At 40.4% G+C, this 18,680-nt stretch overlaps 1 protein-coding gene across 2 annotated transcripts in view; it reads right to left on the bottom strand.

The window, feature by feature from the left end:
* Positions 1–5,224, bottom strand: part of CAVIN2 (caveolae associated protein 2) — a 36,197-nt gene extending 30,973 nt beyond the window's left edge. For both annotated transcript variants that reach the window (XR_014246129.1, XM_082397376.1), the window contains exon 1: positions 4,409–5,224. Coding sequence is in view for 1 of the 2 variants with exons in the window: in XM_082397376.1 (XP_082253502.1) it covers positions 4,409–5,131 (723 nt within the window). In the remaining variant the exon portion in view is untranslated. The remainder of the gene's footprint in view (positions 1–4,408) is intronic.
* Positions 5,225–18,680: the final 13,456 nt, after the last annotated feature.

Genomic DNA, 18,680 nt, shown 5'->3' with positions numbered 1-18,680 from the left:
GGGCACCGGATAAGTAGCACATCAAAACCAGTATCCCATTATGGGAATATTAATCAATGTGATACAAACATCACGAGCTGTCATATAAAGGTGACTTTGGTTATCTATATGCCCGTTTCTTCTAAGTCTGTACTACTTTAGCAATTTTCAGAGCAGTGGCTTTGGATAAATACAGTCTTTAAAAAAATTAATTTAAAAATAATCTGAAGATGTTACACTTATAGCACCTTTCTAAAATTCTGTTCTCATCAAAGGAACCCAAATGATGAATATCTGAACACATTTATAGGGTTGATTCTCCATGAATGTAGCCACAGCAAACATCTAACTTCTACTCTTTTCACCCAATTTCACAATTTTATGTGGATGAAAGTGTAAACTGTCCATGAGTACTCTCATTTTGTTCCCTGGATTTGAAATCATTCCCAAACTGCTTTGTCAAGTAATCATTACTAGAACTTTAAGAGGCCTTAAGTGGGCATCACACCCTCAGTGCCAGTTACCTGTGAAATTCTAGTCTCTTCAATCAACAGAGAAAACTTCCTCTTAACTGTAAATTCACTGATTTTTGTACAAATTTTATTTTTAGTAAAAGATACATATGCACTTACAGGCAAAGAATTAGTCTTATTAGTCTTTAGCATTTTCTTTTTGATCAGCCACCTGAGTCTTATTTCATTTATACTGGCTCCTGTTACAGTATTTTGAATTCAAACATTGATCTTAAGCCATTATTTAAAAAAAATATAAAACGGGAAGCTGCTAGGTTTAACAAGGATTTTACAATTTATTTTATTGCTCAAAAGGAGATGCATTTTCTCCAGTTTTAGATTCTACTGGTTATAATTTGAAGTAATTGCTAAGACATGAGAGGCTTAACAGCTACAACAATGTTGTAAGTTTAGCACAGACTTAAATAAATAAATGACATATTTTAAACAGGACAAATTAAGGACAAATTTCAGAATTAAAAAAAATGCTAATATGTATGAAGTGTTACTAGCATCTAGTAGATCAACCAACCAACCAACCAACCAAAAGGCACCTGCAGATTTTGGAGAACACAACGGGACTTTACAAACTGGAAACATAATCTTCTAAACACTATAGGACTGAATATGATCCAGTCAGGTGACAGATTTTCCTTCTTCACTCTCCTATTTTTACATTAATTCTTTCTGTCTTAAACTAGAAAACCAGTGGATTTAGTAAGGGAAAGTCTAGCATAGGGGTCAAGTGGACTGAAAGTGACAAACAACTTAGAGACCTGAAGTGGCACCTGGTACATTATCTGCCCTCCTCACTCTGCAGGTCTAGAAAACATCTACCCTATGCCCCACTGTGAAGACTGTGCTGCTACTAGAAGGGTCTATTTAGAGTAGGCCCTTTGGGCAGAGTCCTGTGCTGTTAAAGGACTTTTCTTTCCTTTGCTCTGGTGGTGATGTAATATTGATTTCAACTTGGTAGTTGTCATACAATGTATGGCAGGGAGTGGGAGTGTGTGTGTGTGTGTGTGTGTGTGTTTAGCTTTTAATAAATCCCAACTAAAAAAGCAAAAGCATAGCTGTTTGAAGATCCTGGGTAGGGTGAGATCAGTTTTTACTAAAAAGCCATATTTCTAACCAAGCACAAGTATAGCCTCCTCTTCATGCAAATGCATTGCAGATCCACCCAGGAAGAGCTTCAATTCTTTGAGCTTACACCATGACAGTCGCTAACCATTTAAAATATGTTATTCCATTTATTCCTCACCCTATGAGAGAGATATGAGGGAAGAAGCATTAATGTTTAAGAGCGTACACTTTGGAGTCAATTAAATATGAGTTGAAATCCCAGCTTCACCACTGCCTACTAAATAGTTTCAGACAAGATATAAGTATCTCTGAATCTCAGCATCCTCATCTGTAAATTGGTGCAGTTGAGATAAACTACACAAAGATACTTAGAAGAGTATGCAGGGCTTATTAGAGCTCAAAATACTTTTGCTCTTTCAAATATTAATAAGATGTACAGATGAGGAAACAAAAGCTTGGAAAAGCTACACAATGTGCACAAGATCACATCTGGCAAATGGTGAAAATAGGATTTGAACCAGTGTCTGTATGACAAAATTTATCCGTTCTCAACCCCTATACTGGACCACTCTCTAACACAAGTTATTATTATATCCATTGGCATAATGGATATAATAATTGTAACGGATATAATAATTTACTACCCTAGAAACCCCTACTTTAAGAAGGATCAAGAGAAAGAGCAACTTTTCCACTGAAGGACTTCATTTGTATTTGTTTTTTCAGAATAGTCATCTTGCAATGCCTTGAGAGTTGATATTTCTGATATCCTTTAGGCTAATAAAAGATCTTAACATTACATGACTTAAGAAAGGTCCAGTTCCTTGCCCCTCTAATTCTTTGTCTCCTAAACTGCTCTTTCAAAAAAGTCCTTGGGGGCTGCTTGCTAAGAGGCCCTGAATGGAGCCTGAACACATTGCTTTGGATTCTCTTAGCTTCTACCTTGGTCTTGAGCCCCTGTTTCACCTTGTCCTCACTACCGTTTCTGGCTGTAATTTCACACCTGTCAATCCAATGTGACAAAACAGGAGACCATGGCAGGGCTTCAGCAGCAGCCCGTGTCTTTAAGTTCCCAACAGTTGTTTTTTTAAATGTCAGATTTACAGTTCTCGAAATTTTTAGTCACGTATCTTCTCCATCCCTCTCCCCAACACCTACAGAACATCCATGGCAAAACAAAACAAAAACTGATCCCAACATACTGTGATTTTCCTCTACTACATAAATAATTTTTTGTTTTTCCTCCTTAACTGAGGGACAGGACAAGAGAGAATCTCTCTGATTCATACTGGAAGAAGGGAAATTTCCTTTGATGACTCAGATTTAAACAGGTCTGTATATGTTTGGTTTTGTTTGGAGATCAGTGTTTAATTTAGAAATGCCTTGAGAGTTGAGATTTATAATATCTTTTAGGCTAATAAAGTTAGGATCTTATATGGCTTAAGAAAGGCGCAGTTACCATATCTCTTTTTAGTTCATCTGGTTCATGAAAAGCTATTCCATTTGCATTAAAAGCTAAAAAATTTCCGGTCTGCAACAGACTGCAAGGTATAGAAGGATATCAGCTGCCTGAAGCTTTACAACATCAAATGCAATGTGGGGGGACAAAAAAGCAGCGAGATGAGTCTTTCCTTTTTTGGAGGAAGGAGGCTTAGGTTCTAAATTGGCAGAGCAGATTCATTTAGAAAAAGAAGGCTTCCTCGGTTTAAGTTCCAATTTCTAAATCTCTTTGGGGAGATGAAGGCTCTTCTTGTGTGCCTTTCACAATCAAACATTTGGTTATAGCCTCTCCCCTCCGTGGCTCTGAAATCCTCTCCTATCCACGTGGTCACAATGCGACAGCCCTGGGGCAGGGATGGCAATTGCTTCCTGGACTCTGTGCTGGCTGGGCTCCACTGGGCAGAAGGGCTTCCAGCATTAGGCAGGGCTGCCCTTGGATTCACAAACGCCCACCACGTGGCAGAACAACAGTCCCAGGCAATCTCCCTGTCCCCAAAGAGCCTCTTGCTACATTAATTGCATCATTGATGCATTACAAAAATTAAGTGGCCTTTTCATTCCAAGGCAACCATTTGAAGGAGAAAATATCCTAGGCTAGCCTTTGTAACTGTAACTGATAACACTGCTTTTGTTTTACTTTACAGTTGTGGTCTCTCTGAGCAACGAGAAGCATATCTAGTATGTTTGTAGAGTAATGCTCTATAGTTTCAGTGCATTATTTGCTAGAAAAAAGCTCAACAAGATTGCTTTAGCCAAACGAGTTTCAAAAGTAGAAGGCTAGTTCATCTCTAATGGAATCAATCTTCAAGACTTGGTTAGTCCCCCAAACATTGGTGACCTTTGGACAAAGGGAGGCTTTAAAAAGTTATGAATTTGACTTGATTAAAAAACAAAACAGAAAACTCACATGATCACCTCATTTCCACAAAGAGTTAATGAACAGCCACTGCATTAATTTGCCCTGTCCAGCTAACAGCTGCAGTCAGAGCCCCAGGTTCACAATGCAAAGAGACAAGTGAATTTGACTAGTGTGCCTGCACCTGCTCACCTTCCCAACCTGTATGGAGGTGCTCCTGACAAATGACCCCGACCTGCTAACTCCTGAGGCACCTGCCTTGGGTTTAGGCTGCAGTGACCTGGGGAATTCCCACCCCTGTGTGTAGATTTCACAGGCGCCTGCTGAAGGCAGCGGGGACAGTGCCGCGTGTGCGTGTGCGTGTGTGTGTGATCCCTGACAGGCAGGACAGATGTACAGATGGCTGTGAGAGCCAGGCGACTGAGATCATGGCTGCGGAGGAGTCCCCGCTGGGTGGGCGGAGAGTAGGGGCACTGACCTGGAAGATGAGCACCTTGAAATGGTTGCGCCTGAGGAGCTGGGCGTGGTTGGTCTCGAGCCGCTTCACTTGCGCGCACTGCCTCTCCAAGCGCTCCTTGACGGCGCGCGTGTGGGCGCTGACCTTGCGGGACTTCTCCAGCAGCTTGCTCACCGTGTTGCTGGTGGAGGCCTGGTACTTGGAGAGCTTGGTGAGGTCGTTCTGGATGCCCTTCACGGAGCCCTCCAGGCTCATCTGCCGCTGCTCCATCTTGTGCTGGTTCTCCTGCACGGCGTCCAGCATGTTCACCAGCTTGTCCAGGAGCGTGAGCACCGTGACGGCGTTCACCTGCGCGTTGTCCCGGATGGCCTCCTCCGTGCTCCCCGGGTTCAGGCTGGGGCTCGGCGTGGAGGAGGGCGCCGGGCTGGAGCTGCCCGGCTTCTCCTGCCGTATGTCAGGACCCGGGTGCTGGAACTTTTCGGCTTGCGCAGCGTCCTCCCCCATAGTTGGGCAGGTGGGAACTTTCTTCTGGCTGCGGCGAGAAGGACGGTGGAGAGGGGTGCAGAGCGTGGCCCTCTGGTTTGAGCTCAGAGCACCGCTCTCTAGGACTGGCAGAGGTTCAGACAGGCAACAACTGGCTACACTGATCAGGGGAGCTGCATTCCAGCTGCTCTTAAAAGACCTACTCCACCCAGTGGGAGGCGAAGGATACAGAACGGAGAACCACTCAGGGTTTAGAGGCATGCACACACTTCCTAACGGCGTACTCCTCGGCACAGGTCACTTTCCTGCAGTTCAGCTTTTCTTTCCTGTGCCTCTTCCCTTTTAAAAATAAGTTCAATGTCATATTTCACTCATGACTTCATCTAGAGGCGGAGAAAAACACGCTAATTTGGCCCAGCTCCACAGTCTCCAATTGGCTAAAGCTAGTAAACTTTTCTCTGGCTGCTATGCTGCGTATGCTACAGAGTGCCTGCTTCTTTTTTTTTTTTTCCTGGATACTAGTTGTTGTAACGGAAAGTATTGTTTGCCTTTGCCCTAGAACAGACTGATGGGCTGCAGGACGCCTGGTGTCCTAATGGAAGGGGCCAAGTTTAAAGGGTACTTGCAGTCAAGCTTGTAGTGTTACTTTTTAATTTCCAAAGGGATAGAAGTAACATAATGACAAGGAAAACAGTCCAGTTCTTACTCTTGCAATTGGTGATGCAAGATAAGATGAAAGAGATTGAAATTCAGGGATGTTAAGACATGCGAGGCTGTTACAGTTATCATGTAGTAGATGGAAATTTTCTGAATGACCACTTTAAAAAAAGAGTTTCTTTTGAGAAGTAAAATTGACATAGGAAAAGCCAAAAAAAAAAAAAAAAGTATGGTTTCTTTAAGAACTTACCATGCTGATTTGTTTTAACTAATTTTGAATCAGGGCTGAGAGAGTTTCTCAAATGCCCACCTCTGCAAGGCATTTATTGACACGTGCCCAGAAGTGTGACTCTCGGGCAGGTTGAGCTGGAGTTTCTGAAGTGCTTCTAATGTTTGACATTTCCAAATTCCTGCTCAGTGAAGTGGCACACCTGTTCTAAAATGTGGCCCTCCTCAGCTGAGCCCTTGGGACTTGGGGCTTATTTCCTAAAACGACTTTACATGCTTGAATTGGTTTTAAACGTATCCAGCCTTTGAAAGTGCTTTCAGCAGGAAGTTTGTAACAGGCCTTCAATGTACAATTTTAAGAACAAATACCAGCTCATTTTGGGTCAGGGTTGATAATGGAAAAAGTGCCATTCTTCAACGGCAAATGTACATGTGAGCCAATCAATCAAGAGGTCATTCATTGTCACATTTATTGAATTTGTGAGTCCCCACTATCTGTTTGGTTCTATATTTGATGAACTATCTAGAGCATACTAATAAAGTGTGATCTAAGACCCTGCCCTCAGTGCATATGCCTGCTAGTTAGGGAGATGAATCAAAGATTTTACAGAGGCCCCCAATTTTCCTTAGATAATTGGTACCCCCCAAACCCACTTAAAGTGAATCTTTTCAAAATAGGGAGAAAAAAAGCAAAAATATTTGGTTGAGACAATATCTTTTAAAAATGTAAGAATTATTAAAATTGATTTACCTTACATTTAACAAAATTTAGTTGGTCGGTGATGTGTTAAACATTAGAACAAAGGATGAATCAAGTGTTAATTCTGAGAAGCATAATTTTCTAACAAAATTATATGGTATCATGACACAATATCCATTTTACATTTGACTTCTGTGGGCAAATCATAAAGAGGGTCATTATTACAAAAATATTTGAGGGCTTCATCAGTTTTCCAAGAGCCTCTCTTAAATTTTGACATTCTAATCATTGCCTTTTGAGGCACTTATTGTGCCATCATCTGTGTGGATATTTTCTTCTTCAAATGTTAAGTATTCCAGCTGCAGATTCTCATTTCCCAGAAGAGTTGCCCACGATTCAAGGGCTTCTCTAACATTACCTTCATCAACTTCATGATTTCTTAACATATTTTGAAAGATTTGCAATTTTACACTATAATCACTTTGCCCTGATTTTGCATTGATTTGCACTGATTTTGCATTGCATTGTTGGGTATTGTATAATCAGTTAGATGAATAGAGACATTAAAGACACGGGATGAGGTGGGAAAAGGAGAGAGGCTAGTTGTTAAACAGGAAGAAAGGTTTGCATGTGGCTTATTTATTTTTTAAAATTAATTTTGAATAACACAAGTAACTTAACAGTTGTCTATTGCTGTGTAACAAACCAGTCTGAAATTCAGGGGCTGAAAACAACAGTCATGAATTTTATCTACTCATGATTCTGGGATTGGCTAGGCAGGGCTTAGGTGGAACGGGTCATCTCTGCTAGGAATGTTCATATAGGAATCTGAGATGGTCTCAGTCACATGTCTGGCTCCTTAGCTGGGATGACTAGAATCCTGGGATTTCTCTGTCCTCCATCTTTAAGCCTCCAGGGACTCTCACTCTGATCTCTCTAGTAGGGGAGTCACACTTCTTTACTTGGTGCCTCAGGGTTCCCAAGCAGTGGAAGCAAAAGCTGCAGGATCTCTTAAGTTTAGGCTCTGGAACTCTGTCCCCTTGTCACTTTCATCACATTCTGTTGGGCTAAGCAGGTCAGTCGGTTTCAAAGGGACGAGAAATAGACTTCACCTCTTTAGGGGAGGAACAGCAAAGTCCCATGATAAAGGGTGAGTAGCATGGCAGAGATTGCTGTAGCCATCTTTGGAGAAAATCTACCTCAGCATGAATATATTTTTCTTTCAAACGACTATTACAGATAAAGCTGAAGACCCTATCAATCACCATTTTCATTCCATTCCCTTTCACCTTTTGTCAGAAGTAATCATTTTTATGGATTTGGACTATATCTTTGGAAATTATATTTCTAAGCAATCAATTCATTAGTGAATAGTTTCATGTTGTGTTGTAATTTGCTTTGTTGCACAACCTCATGGGATCCATGAGGAGCTGTATAATGGTAACCTGTCCTGTACAAGATGGCATGTAACTAAGTAATAGAGTGTGACATAAATTCTAAGGGCATTGAGAATTTATACAAGAGGAAAGCAAAGGTAATAAAAGAAAGCACTGTTGATGAGTTAGAATTTGAGGAAACCCTGAGCAGCTACACTCACCATCTAGCTGACCTTAAGTCCTATTTCTGTCTGAAAGAGATTAGTGAAATTCAGCAATCAACTCTTACAAGAAATTTTTGAAAAATTATATCTACTTATTACATACTATGATGTTCCTTAGAAATTAGGTAATGGAGTTTAGACTTGATACAGTGGCAGATAGGAGGCTCCTAGAGGTTTTTGAACATGTGAAAGTTTGTGTTTAAGAAGGATTAGTACAGCAATAAAAGGTAGCAAGGGTCACTTGGTTGGTAATGTTTGTTGAATGGGAAATAAGTGCTGGGCATTGGGGCTGCAAAGCTGAGTGACATATATTTGTAGCTCTTTAACAGCTCCCACTTTACTGGGAGAACTAGGCAGGTAGACAAATACTGGGTATAGATATACAGGTGTGGTGCTGAAGTGGGGTAACATGAGGACTTTAGTCATGGCAGGGGATGGTTAGGGGTCTGAATTCTCTAACTGACCACCAGCTGCCTACTGTTACCTCAGGTCTCTAAGTCATATAAGCACAGAAGTCACTCCAAGAAAATGCTTTATTACTGGCTAGGGCATCCATCCCAATCTCCATGCGGTTTCCCATTCTGGATCATTAGTAAGCCCCAGGTCTTGGTTAACCCTTCAGTATAATTTCTAAACCAGAGGCAGAGGCAGCTCAGTGGCCGCCTTGGTTCGCCTTTTCCATTTAAACCCATAATCCTGGGAATCCTGATATTCTTGTTCTTCCTACTGTGGCCCGGATAGGAGACCTGGAATGATGAGCCCACAGAAAAGAAAGTTTTTTTCCTCAATGGCTAAGGAAGCAGAGAAGACTAAGCTGGCCACTCCATGTATCTTTTCCTCTGAACCCTATATTGGTATTCAGAAGTCTTTCAAATGTTGGGTTCCTTCTTGAGTACGAGGTCATATGAGTATATAAACCACCTGAAAGAAAGAGGAACAACATGACACAGTTTTTTTTTTTTAAATAGAGAAAACAAAAGGAAGGTGTCTTCCAGGAAGAAGAGAAATCTTTCCACCTTTTTACTCTTAATGAAATATCTTTCCACCACCTACCATACAAATGTGAGGTCTCCTTTATGTCCCTAACTTCTGGCTGTTGAGAGGCAATTCTCCATGGATCTTTCATATTTCTGAATGTCTTTTGAGCGGATACACTGACAATCTTTTGTTCTGGACTGTCCTTTCAAAAATGTTTGTATAGTGAACAACTTTGGAAAACAGAGATAGTAGCAGAGGATATAGAGAGAGAGCAGATGGTAGGGTTATTTGATGTCCAGTATGATAAAGATGATGTTTTCCTCTGGGGCAAAGGTTAGGCAGATTGTTTGCCACCTCTTGTAAAAGCTTGAGGTTTCCTAAACTTGGGGTTCCTCAGATGTGATGCAAGTCCATGACATGTGCAGGATCCACCTATACCCACCTCTGTGTCACCCCCATGTGACTTGGAAGGGAGGCAAAGGGAACTGATGTGAACATGAAGCTTATGTTCCTGCTGTGTCATGAGCAATAAAGTCTTTGTCTCTAAGCCAGGAGTCTCTGACCTTCTGCCATGAAAACTAGCAGGTTTAACTTGTTTGTCTGCAAGTAGGGTAAAATGTCTGACCATTCGCAGTTCTTGACACTGGTCAGTTTTTCAGTTAACCATAATAAGTTGTATGAATGAAGTTAAGAGAATGAGGCTGAGAATATGGGAATTTGTTTAAAGGCACTGGAACCAGAGGGCTGGCTAACTCAGGAGCCTCGAATGGCATTTGCATCTGCATTTTTTGTGGACTGAGTATTGTCTGGAGAGATGTGTCGGGAGATGATTTCTAGTGGTAATCTTGTCTTGGCACAGTAGGGATTTCTGATACCAGGGCATGCTCACAGCTCAGTGCCTTTGCATCAGGAGAGAGTGGCCCCTACACGCTAGGAAGGTCTCCAGTAGGTATAATGGAATTTTGGTGGCTACAGCTTTTATTTTAGAGGCTGGGGAAGATTCCTATCAAAAGAAACAGAGCTTCTGTGTACATATTCTTGCTTGGTGGTTTTGGTTTTAGTGAGTGGCATGGATATTTGCTACCCAGATTTATTTATCAAGCTTCTAAGAATGCATTAATTCATATATCCATTGAATAAATATTTATTGATCACCAATCATTTGCAAGGAATTGTACCCATTTCTGAATGCATATTATTGCGTAAAATACATTTGTCCTTATTCTTTCAGAATTTAACTTCCTTAAATTAAGGAAGGGAGATATAGAGTCTGTGTTTTATATTGAGGTTATGTTCCAAGAAAATGCAATATGGTAGATTAAAATTACTTGCTACTCTTCCCACTGAGAGGTGGAGTCTAATTCCCATTTCCTTATACAGCATCTGGAATAGCCTTAGTGGCTTGCTTGGCCAAGTAGAGTGTGCCAGAAGTAACATTCTGGTACTTCTGAAGCTAGGACATGTGAAGGTTTGTAATTTAATCCTGGGTTTCTTGGGACACTAGCTTCATGTAAAAAAAAAAATCTGACTATACTGAGCCTTCCATGCTGTGAGGGAGCCCAAGCTAGCTACATGGAGAGGATATGAGAAGAAAAAAATGCCTGGCTGGCCCCAGTTGTCTCAGCTATCTTTAGCCACTTGAGTACTTCCTTTCCCCTTCCCTGCCCAGATAATGCCACAGTCATTGCAGAGCAGAGATGAGCTATGCCCTGTCCAGATTTCTAACCCACAAAATTGTATGCCTAATAATTTTTGTTTTATGTCATTAAGTTTTGCAGTGGTTATGCAATAATAGATAACTGTACACATGTAGTTTGCAATGAAAATGCAGTTCATTAAGAATTATTATTAACAGCGTAAGTTTGTTCACAGAACTCCTGTATCAAATATTTTTATATGTCCTACTGTTCCCAGAACTTAACTCCTGAAATAATACTGTACAGCAAAATAAAAGATTTTGTGTAATTATTCTTACCTTAAGAAAAACTTAACTCTGAGCTTCATACCAAAGGTGGTGGGATAAAAGCGTATTACTGATAAAAGGAATTAGGCAGAAAGGAAGGAGCTGAAGGATCATTTGACCATATCCCCTTCACTCTATACTGCATCCTGAAGTGGGTACAGATGAAAGTGAGGGTGCAGTTTGGAGAAGGCCTGAAGATCATGCCTTTTCCTTATCCTTTTGCTGAGACAACGGAGAGGAAATGAGTGTTCACTTTCACTAGAAAGATTAATGGTGAAAAAGCACATGATCACATGACCCTAATCTCTCCCAACCAAGCCGCCATATAACCCATCAATGATGTCAGTCTGAAATAGAGCAACATATAAAGAAATCCTATATAAATGAGTGATGGAGCATAAATAATGTAGAGCATTGATGTAAGAGGTAGACTGTACTTCACTTCCCATATGCTATCACTTAGGAAATATCACATTTTTGGAAAGTCTAGAGGGGCTTACATTCTTAAGGCCTCCTCTGCCTCTTGGACTCCCATTTCCCTGCATGCCATTTCCATGCTTCTCCATTCCTGCCCCGTTGTGAACTCCAACCCCTGCTTTAAGCGTGTCAGAATCCACTCACACAAAGCACTCACAAGTGTAGTGAGTGTTAATGAAACTTCACGGTCATAGTCAGGAAGATTTCTGACATCTTACTGGTTCCTGTCTTCCCAGTTTCATGTTTTCTGTTTTCTCCTCACTTCCACTTCCTATTTCATGATGGGAAATTTTACTCAAATACTGGCTTTGGGTTTTATCCTCTATCTCAAGGAGATATGTTATTATCATGAAAGACAGTTTTCTACTTTCCTAAGAAGAATTCTGGTGCCAGTTAAGATAACTAAACCAAGGGGGGAAAGTGGCGGGGTGGTGATGGTGGTGGTGGGATGAATTGGGAGATTGGGATTGATATGTATACACTAATATGTATAAAATAGATAACTAATAAGAACCTGCTGTATAAAAATAAATAAATAAAATAAAATCCAAAAATTCAAAAAAAAAAAGATAACTAAACTCTTTCCCATCTTGTTTTATTGTCAAGATCAAAGGCAGGGAGACAAGTTAGAATATTGTTTATTCATCATTCATTCCTTCATTCCACAAATATTACTGAGCAACAAGTAGGTGCTGGGAATATAGCAGTGATCACGAGACAAAGTCCCTGTTCCTATGGAGCTTATGCTCTGAGGGGTGGTGGTGGAGACAGATGATAAAAAGTAAAATGTAATGTCAGACAGTGATAAGTACTATGAATAAAAATAAAGCAGAATAAGGGGCCGGAGAGTGACATGGGTGCTGTGTTAGATAGGGTGGTCAAGGAAGTCCTCCTTGAAACAGGGCCATTTAAGCAGAGAGATGTTGCAGGAATCCAGGTGAGAGGACAGGGCCTTCTTCTGTCATAACATAGTGTTTTTAACACAGTGATGGAGTTTTAGGAGGGCACATGTCCACCCAGCTAAAACTACACTTCCCAGCCTCTCTTTGAGCAAGGTGTGGATGTGTTACTAAGTTCTGTTCAGTGGATGTAAGCAGAAGTGGTCAGGGTCACTTCCACAGCCTGCCCTTCAAAGGATTAGGTGTGTGCTCCACAGATCCCTACCCCTCTTTCCTCCATATTCTTTTCCTAGGAGTTGGTAAAAGCTGACTTGGATGCAGAAATGGAAACCATCGAATTGCAGATTGAAAATGGCAGCTCTTCCTTCTCTTTCACTCTTGCTCCCTCATAACTCTCCCTCCCCCCTACCCCCCTTCCCCTTTCTCTCTCTTTGTCCCTGCCCCGGTGAGTCAGCTTGCAAACAATAAGAGCTGAGAGCCTGGACTCTCAAGCCAGACTTCCCAGGTTCAAATACCAGCAAGGTTGTATGACTTTGGAGAAATTGCTTTTCCTTTCTAGGCTCCAGATTCTTATAAAATGAGGATAATAATAATTCTTACTGTCTTTGTTATGAGGATTAAATGAGTTAATATTTTTGAAATGCTTGGACCAGTGCCTGTAACATGGTAAGCAGCATATGTATGTGTTAAATACATACATTAAATAAATAAAAACTCTTAGTATAACTGTCTAGTTTAGCTTCTTGGCTTTGAAGATGTGATTTGATTTTTTTCAAAAATATGTTCATGCCTTGTGTTGCAGATGCCATATTCAAAGTTAATACTTCTTCTGCTGTTTGCTTCTGCCTTGCTCATTCACAGAGCGCTCCATGGCACAGGAAATATATGGGGGTGCCTCAGCCTTCCCTACCAATAAATTAATCAACTACTTCGAGTTGCTACATGCTCAGCATAAACTGAGACTCTTAGATAACACGAAAAAAATGTAAATCAAGGTCTTCATCCTGGAGAAGTTCAGAGTCTTTGGGGAAAAGTAAGTTTTACGCACGAGAAGCAATCAGAAGACAATACAAGGCAATACCTAATGAAGCGCTGAAGTTGTCCCTTTTCGGTCGCAGGAAACCCCTTAACCTTCTGATAACCTTAGCTTTGCTTCTCTCATTTCAGAGCCCTAAAACAAACAGGAACTGAGGCAAAGAGATTTAAATGAGAAGAATAACTTAGTACTAATGCTTTTCTTAGACTACAGTGCTTTTCATGTGTGTTATCTCAAGACACTGTAAGACCTTGTAAAACAATATTTGAAGGAAGTGAGCAGGAATTCTGCTGTTTTTTCATGGCCATACCGATACTTGGGAAGGCCTAGGGCTCTGGGCAGACTGAGATGAGCAGATTAATTTGTCACTCCCTTCCTCAGTTAGATAGACCTTCTCCAGCCTTCTCTCCATTTCCCCTCTCCCTTCCCCGGCACCCTGCCGCTGTCGTTGAATCTTATGAAGGAAATTCTAGAGATTCCCTTGGTCACCTGTTTCAAAGTTTAATAAGCCTTACTTTTAAATAGTTAATTTTGAGGCCTATCTTGTGAATTTGTTCCTTGAAGTATCACGGTGAAGGGATATTAGGAAGTCATACAATTTTATCCTCTGTTTCATACACACAAAAAAAACAAAAATCAAGGACAACAAAAACTTCTTACCCTGTCTTAAAAGGAAGCTATATTAGTTTGAAACCTTTAAAGAAGGAAATTCCACAACCATTTTGGTAACCAAGTCTGGTATTTGTCAGGAAGTCCTTCTTCACAGATAATTTAAATCCTTGTAGCAGTAAAAAACCATTTCCTCTCATTCTGTTCTTTGTTTTTGAGTCAATGAACATCTACATAATGGATTTCTATAAATTACCTATTAACCATATTTCTATAATTTCTACATATTCATGTTAAAAGCTAGGATCCCTGATTAAATTGAGGCTGTATCTATGTAGAACCCACTTATATAAATATTCTTTATCAAAAATATTTTGGCAGTGCAACATGTCTTAGCAATAAAATATTTTTGTAGGCAAATAATGGTGATAGCAAGAAGCACTTGCCTGGTGGTTTACACTTAGAAAGCACTTGAACTATCTTGAATTATCTCTGAATGCTAAAAATGTTCGATTCCAAATTCCTCTCCCTCTGGGCTCACATTTGTTGGCCTCAAAGAACTGTTATCTTAGTTGAAGCTATGGTTCTGTTCCAACTGAAAAAATAAATAAATACTGAGTGAGCCACAAATCCAGGTAACAAGCAGAGGTGACAAGAGCAGAGGCAGGAAGTGTCTGGCTGCTTGTCCACATGTGCGGGACTGCTTTATTAGAACATATTTGAGTATCTCTTTCTAAAACAATTTTAGGCTCTTGCGTAGACATAGCCATAATGCCAGGCCTGATTAATGGCAAACATGATGGAATGTACTATAATGCAAAAGGAACTTAGTGTCTTTGGGCCTTACTTTCCTCATTTGTAAAACTTGTCTACTTGATTTCTAAGGCCTTTTCTAGTGATAACATTTTAAAATTTAATGAACGCTTTAACATATTTTTTGCAGAGTAATTTTGTTAGTATTGTCTCAGATTCTCAACTTTAAAAATAATTCTGACAAACATACAAACTCATGGGTCAGGGACTTCTACGAGGGAGGGGCCCAGTCACTCTGCCCCACAGTCCTACACCTAAAACAATGGACTCTACTGCCCCTTCCTCTTTCTGGTGTGGGATGGGGCCTAGGCTGGGCCTGGGGTCTGACCCTGTGGCTTGGAGCCCAGGTCCTGGCCCCCCACTCCATCCCTTAGCCCTTGGGATGAGCTGCAATTGGGATCCAGAAGGCTCCCTCCCTGCCCATGAGTCTTTCCGGTCCTGATCTCTCACCTCTCCCAGCACTTCCACCTGCCCTCCCCACCCAGCTTACACCTCAAGCCCAGCTCACAATGCACCTTGAACAGAGGGAGGGGAGGGTTCATGGCTCCCCCCTCACAGCCTGAGGGACCATAGAGCCTCCTCTTCTTCTGCTCTTTGTATTTAATAAGAACTAAAAACAAACAAACACAGAAACAACCAGGAAAATAAAATATGAATAGAAATCTGAAACAAACAGACAGACAACACAGCATCCTTTGGTTACTGGATCTCACCTCTGATCACAGCCCAGGTAGTTTGACAAAGTGTGGCATTGGAGTGGATTGGGATGTCAAAAGACCTGAACTTGATTTTCAGCTCTGATACTAACTGGATGACATTGAGCATTCAACCTTGAGGGACTGGGTTTCCTTATGTGTAAGACGAAAGGACTGACTGGATGATCTTCAATTCAGTTCAATTCAGTAAACCTTTATTAATAGCTTCCTACATTTAAGACTCTTAAATGGGACACAAGGGTGGAGTTGGGGGAAAATACAAAGATAAAGCTGTGCAGAAGCTCTCATTGAAATACAAATCCAATGGGAAGAAAGACAGGGTTAAGGATTGTAATAGAAAAAATAAATCACAAAGTTCTAGGAGCACAAAGGGGCATGATGCAATTTTGAGTTCTCAAGTATTATGAAAGCTGATGCTCACCTATAGCTGAAGAGCCTTTCAAGGAAAGGTGTATTTGGTCTGCATTTTAGACACTGTCACTAGTGCATACAGTTCATTGCAGCAGCTGCTTAGAACCACAAGCTACTATGGTGATTAAGCATGTCCGTCTCTCCCTGCTAATTGCACTCCTCTGCTGGGTGTAAGAAATGAAAACATGGGAAGATGGAGTTTTTCCATTTCAGGGATTGACCTTTAAAAGAATCAGGGCAGAGAGAGGGTAATGAAGCCAGTAGAGGAAACTGGTGTAAATATCCCTGACATAAGATTGAACTAATTTAGTTTAAATGGGAGGAAGTCCAAACTAAATTGGAGAAAAATATTATCTGAATTATGGGATTTTTTTAAAGAAATACAGTTATATTATTTTCAAGTATGTGTGGTAAGATGAACTGATTTCTGGAAAAGCAGTTGTAAGTTTAAGTGCTATTGGAATCTTTTAATGAATAGACAAGTTCTGATTCATTAGGACTATCTTTTGAATGCCTATAATTCATGTATTAACTTGTTTAAAATAAAATGAGTAATCAAGCTCTTTAAATTTTGTTCATGCTGCTCCTTTGTTTAATGACTCCCCCCTCCCCTTTTATGTAAACAGTTCAGAGATAAACTGGAGTCCAATGTACTTCTAGTTTTCAAAACTTTACAAATTAGTGGGGTCTGAGCAAATGCTGTCTCATTGGTTCTTGTCTAACGTTGCAATTTTATTACAATCAAATCTGAAACTTTTATCTCTAAAAAGCTGTCCATAAAAGAGATCTCACAGAGGGTGGCCAGCTGGCTGCTTCAGGCTGTCATATGCCATGACATAGTGAAGGGAGACATGACGGGAGAGCTTCTGGAAGCGCTTCTTGAACACAGAAATATTGACAGCCATTGGGAAGATGGAAATAAAACAAAGAAGTAAGGAGAGTCCCTCACAGAGTCTGCTCAAGCTTGGCTAGTAGTTAGGAAAGAAAGAGGTCACATTTAGACAAGAGTTAAGGAGAAGCTGAGATGACAAAGTTAAAAAGCATCCTGAAAGGGGAAGCAGTCTGGAGGCAGGAGCCGCCAGGAGCAAGAAGCTACCGGGTGGTTTTGTTGAAGAGTATTTGAATACATGGGCGACATTGTGTGAACTTCTGGGGTCAGCTTTGGAAGCTATGAGAGTGCTATTAAAAAGGCAGGAATTGTCATGTGCTGACCTTCCACTCTGTCCAATTTTCTAGTTTGTAGTTCCAGAAATTTAATCTTATCTGCTCACTCTTGGATGCTAAGGTTTGGGGGAAATTGACTCATGCTATTCAAACTCACAAGAGAATGATTTAAAAAGCATGTGTATTAACTAATAGAGAGCTACCCGGCATAACAATCCACAGTGGTCATTTCCTCTGTTCTGGCTCACTGTCCTGGAGTTGTCCCTCCTCAGGTACAAAATTACGTATCAGAAGGTAGCTCAGTAAGTGCTGAAATAAGGCAGAGGAAGACAAGTATTCCTAAAAAAATATTTTACTGAGGTGAGAGTGACTGTAGGTACTGCTCTTTCAGGTTTAGGGCATATTTCTGTTTGTTCTCCAATTACTAGCCATGGGGGTGTTTTCACAAATCTATAGTAAAATTTAAAAAAAAAGGGAAATACAGTGGTCTTACCATAAAACCAAATATAATTAACTTAATGTGCTTTATTCTGTGATTATGTCATTGTTATTTTTGGTGTTAAAAACCTTGATTTTAGGGAATTATAGTACTATCTTTGTAAACATTTTTTTTTTAACTTGGCAGAATGAAAATACTGGCAACCCTATGACAGTCTCAATTTTTCCTTTTTTTTGGAGGGTGATTTATATTTCCATGAAATCCCAAAGTCTGAGAACCACTGGGTTGGAAAACTGAAATAAGATCTGTACTATACCAATGGCTTTTAAACTTCTGATCAAGACCCACAGAGAGAAATGCATTATCACATCAAAAAGTACATGCAACCCACACATATATAAATATGTATATACAAATATTTACAATAGAAATAAGTTTCACAAAACAATACTTTACCTCATGCAATATACCCTGGTCTAGTCTATCTTACTTGTTAAAAATGTCAGTTACTAAACAACAATGTGATTTCATGACCCACTAATGGGTTACAGCCCATAATTTGAAAAACACTGCTCTAGACTCAGAGCCCTCTCATCGCAGGACACAGCTGAATAAACACTGACAGGTGTTTCCTTTTTGGATCTCCTTTTCTGGATTCCATTCAAATCACATCCCTCCTGCTGCACATTTTTTTTTTGCCCTAGAAAGGTTACAATACAATTGATTAAATAAGAACTGTCTTTATGCTAGTTGTATCCCTGTCCTTAGGATATTCTCTTGCCGCCTTGCTTAGATTGAGAAATGTTCTCTACCTCTGTTAGATTTAGAGATCATGTTGGTTCTTTTTACAGCACAAGGAAGTCCCCTGGACTCATCAGCCCCACATTTACAAAATACATCTCACAGTAGGTCATTCTGCAGACTAGCAATTCACATCTGTTTTAATTGATTCTATTCACTTCAGTTGCAAAGCATGACATTTTAGTTACTACTCAAATTCAAGATTTGGGGAGGGACAGAAGGGGACATCTTATTCCAGCCCTCCAACACTGACGAAGCATGCAAGATAGAGTCCAGAGGAGAGAAGGCAACTCAATTAAACAAAAAGAATGGTTAAGAA

This window comes from Balaenoptera borealis, assembly GCF_965194805.1.
Source record: "Balaenoptera borealis genome assembly, chromosome: 6".
Classification (NCBI taxonomy): domain Eukaryota; kingdom Metazoa; phylum Chordata; class Mammalia; order Artiodactyla; family Balaenopteridae; genus Balaenoptera; species Balaenoptera borealis.
This window is presented reverse-complemented; position numbering and strand designations above follow the sequence as displayed.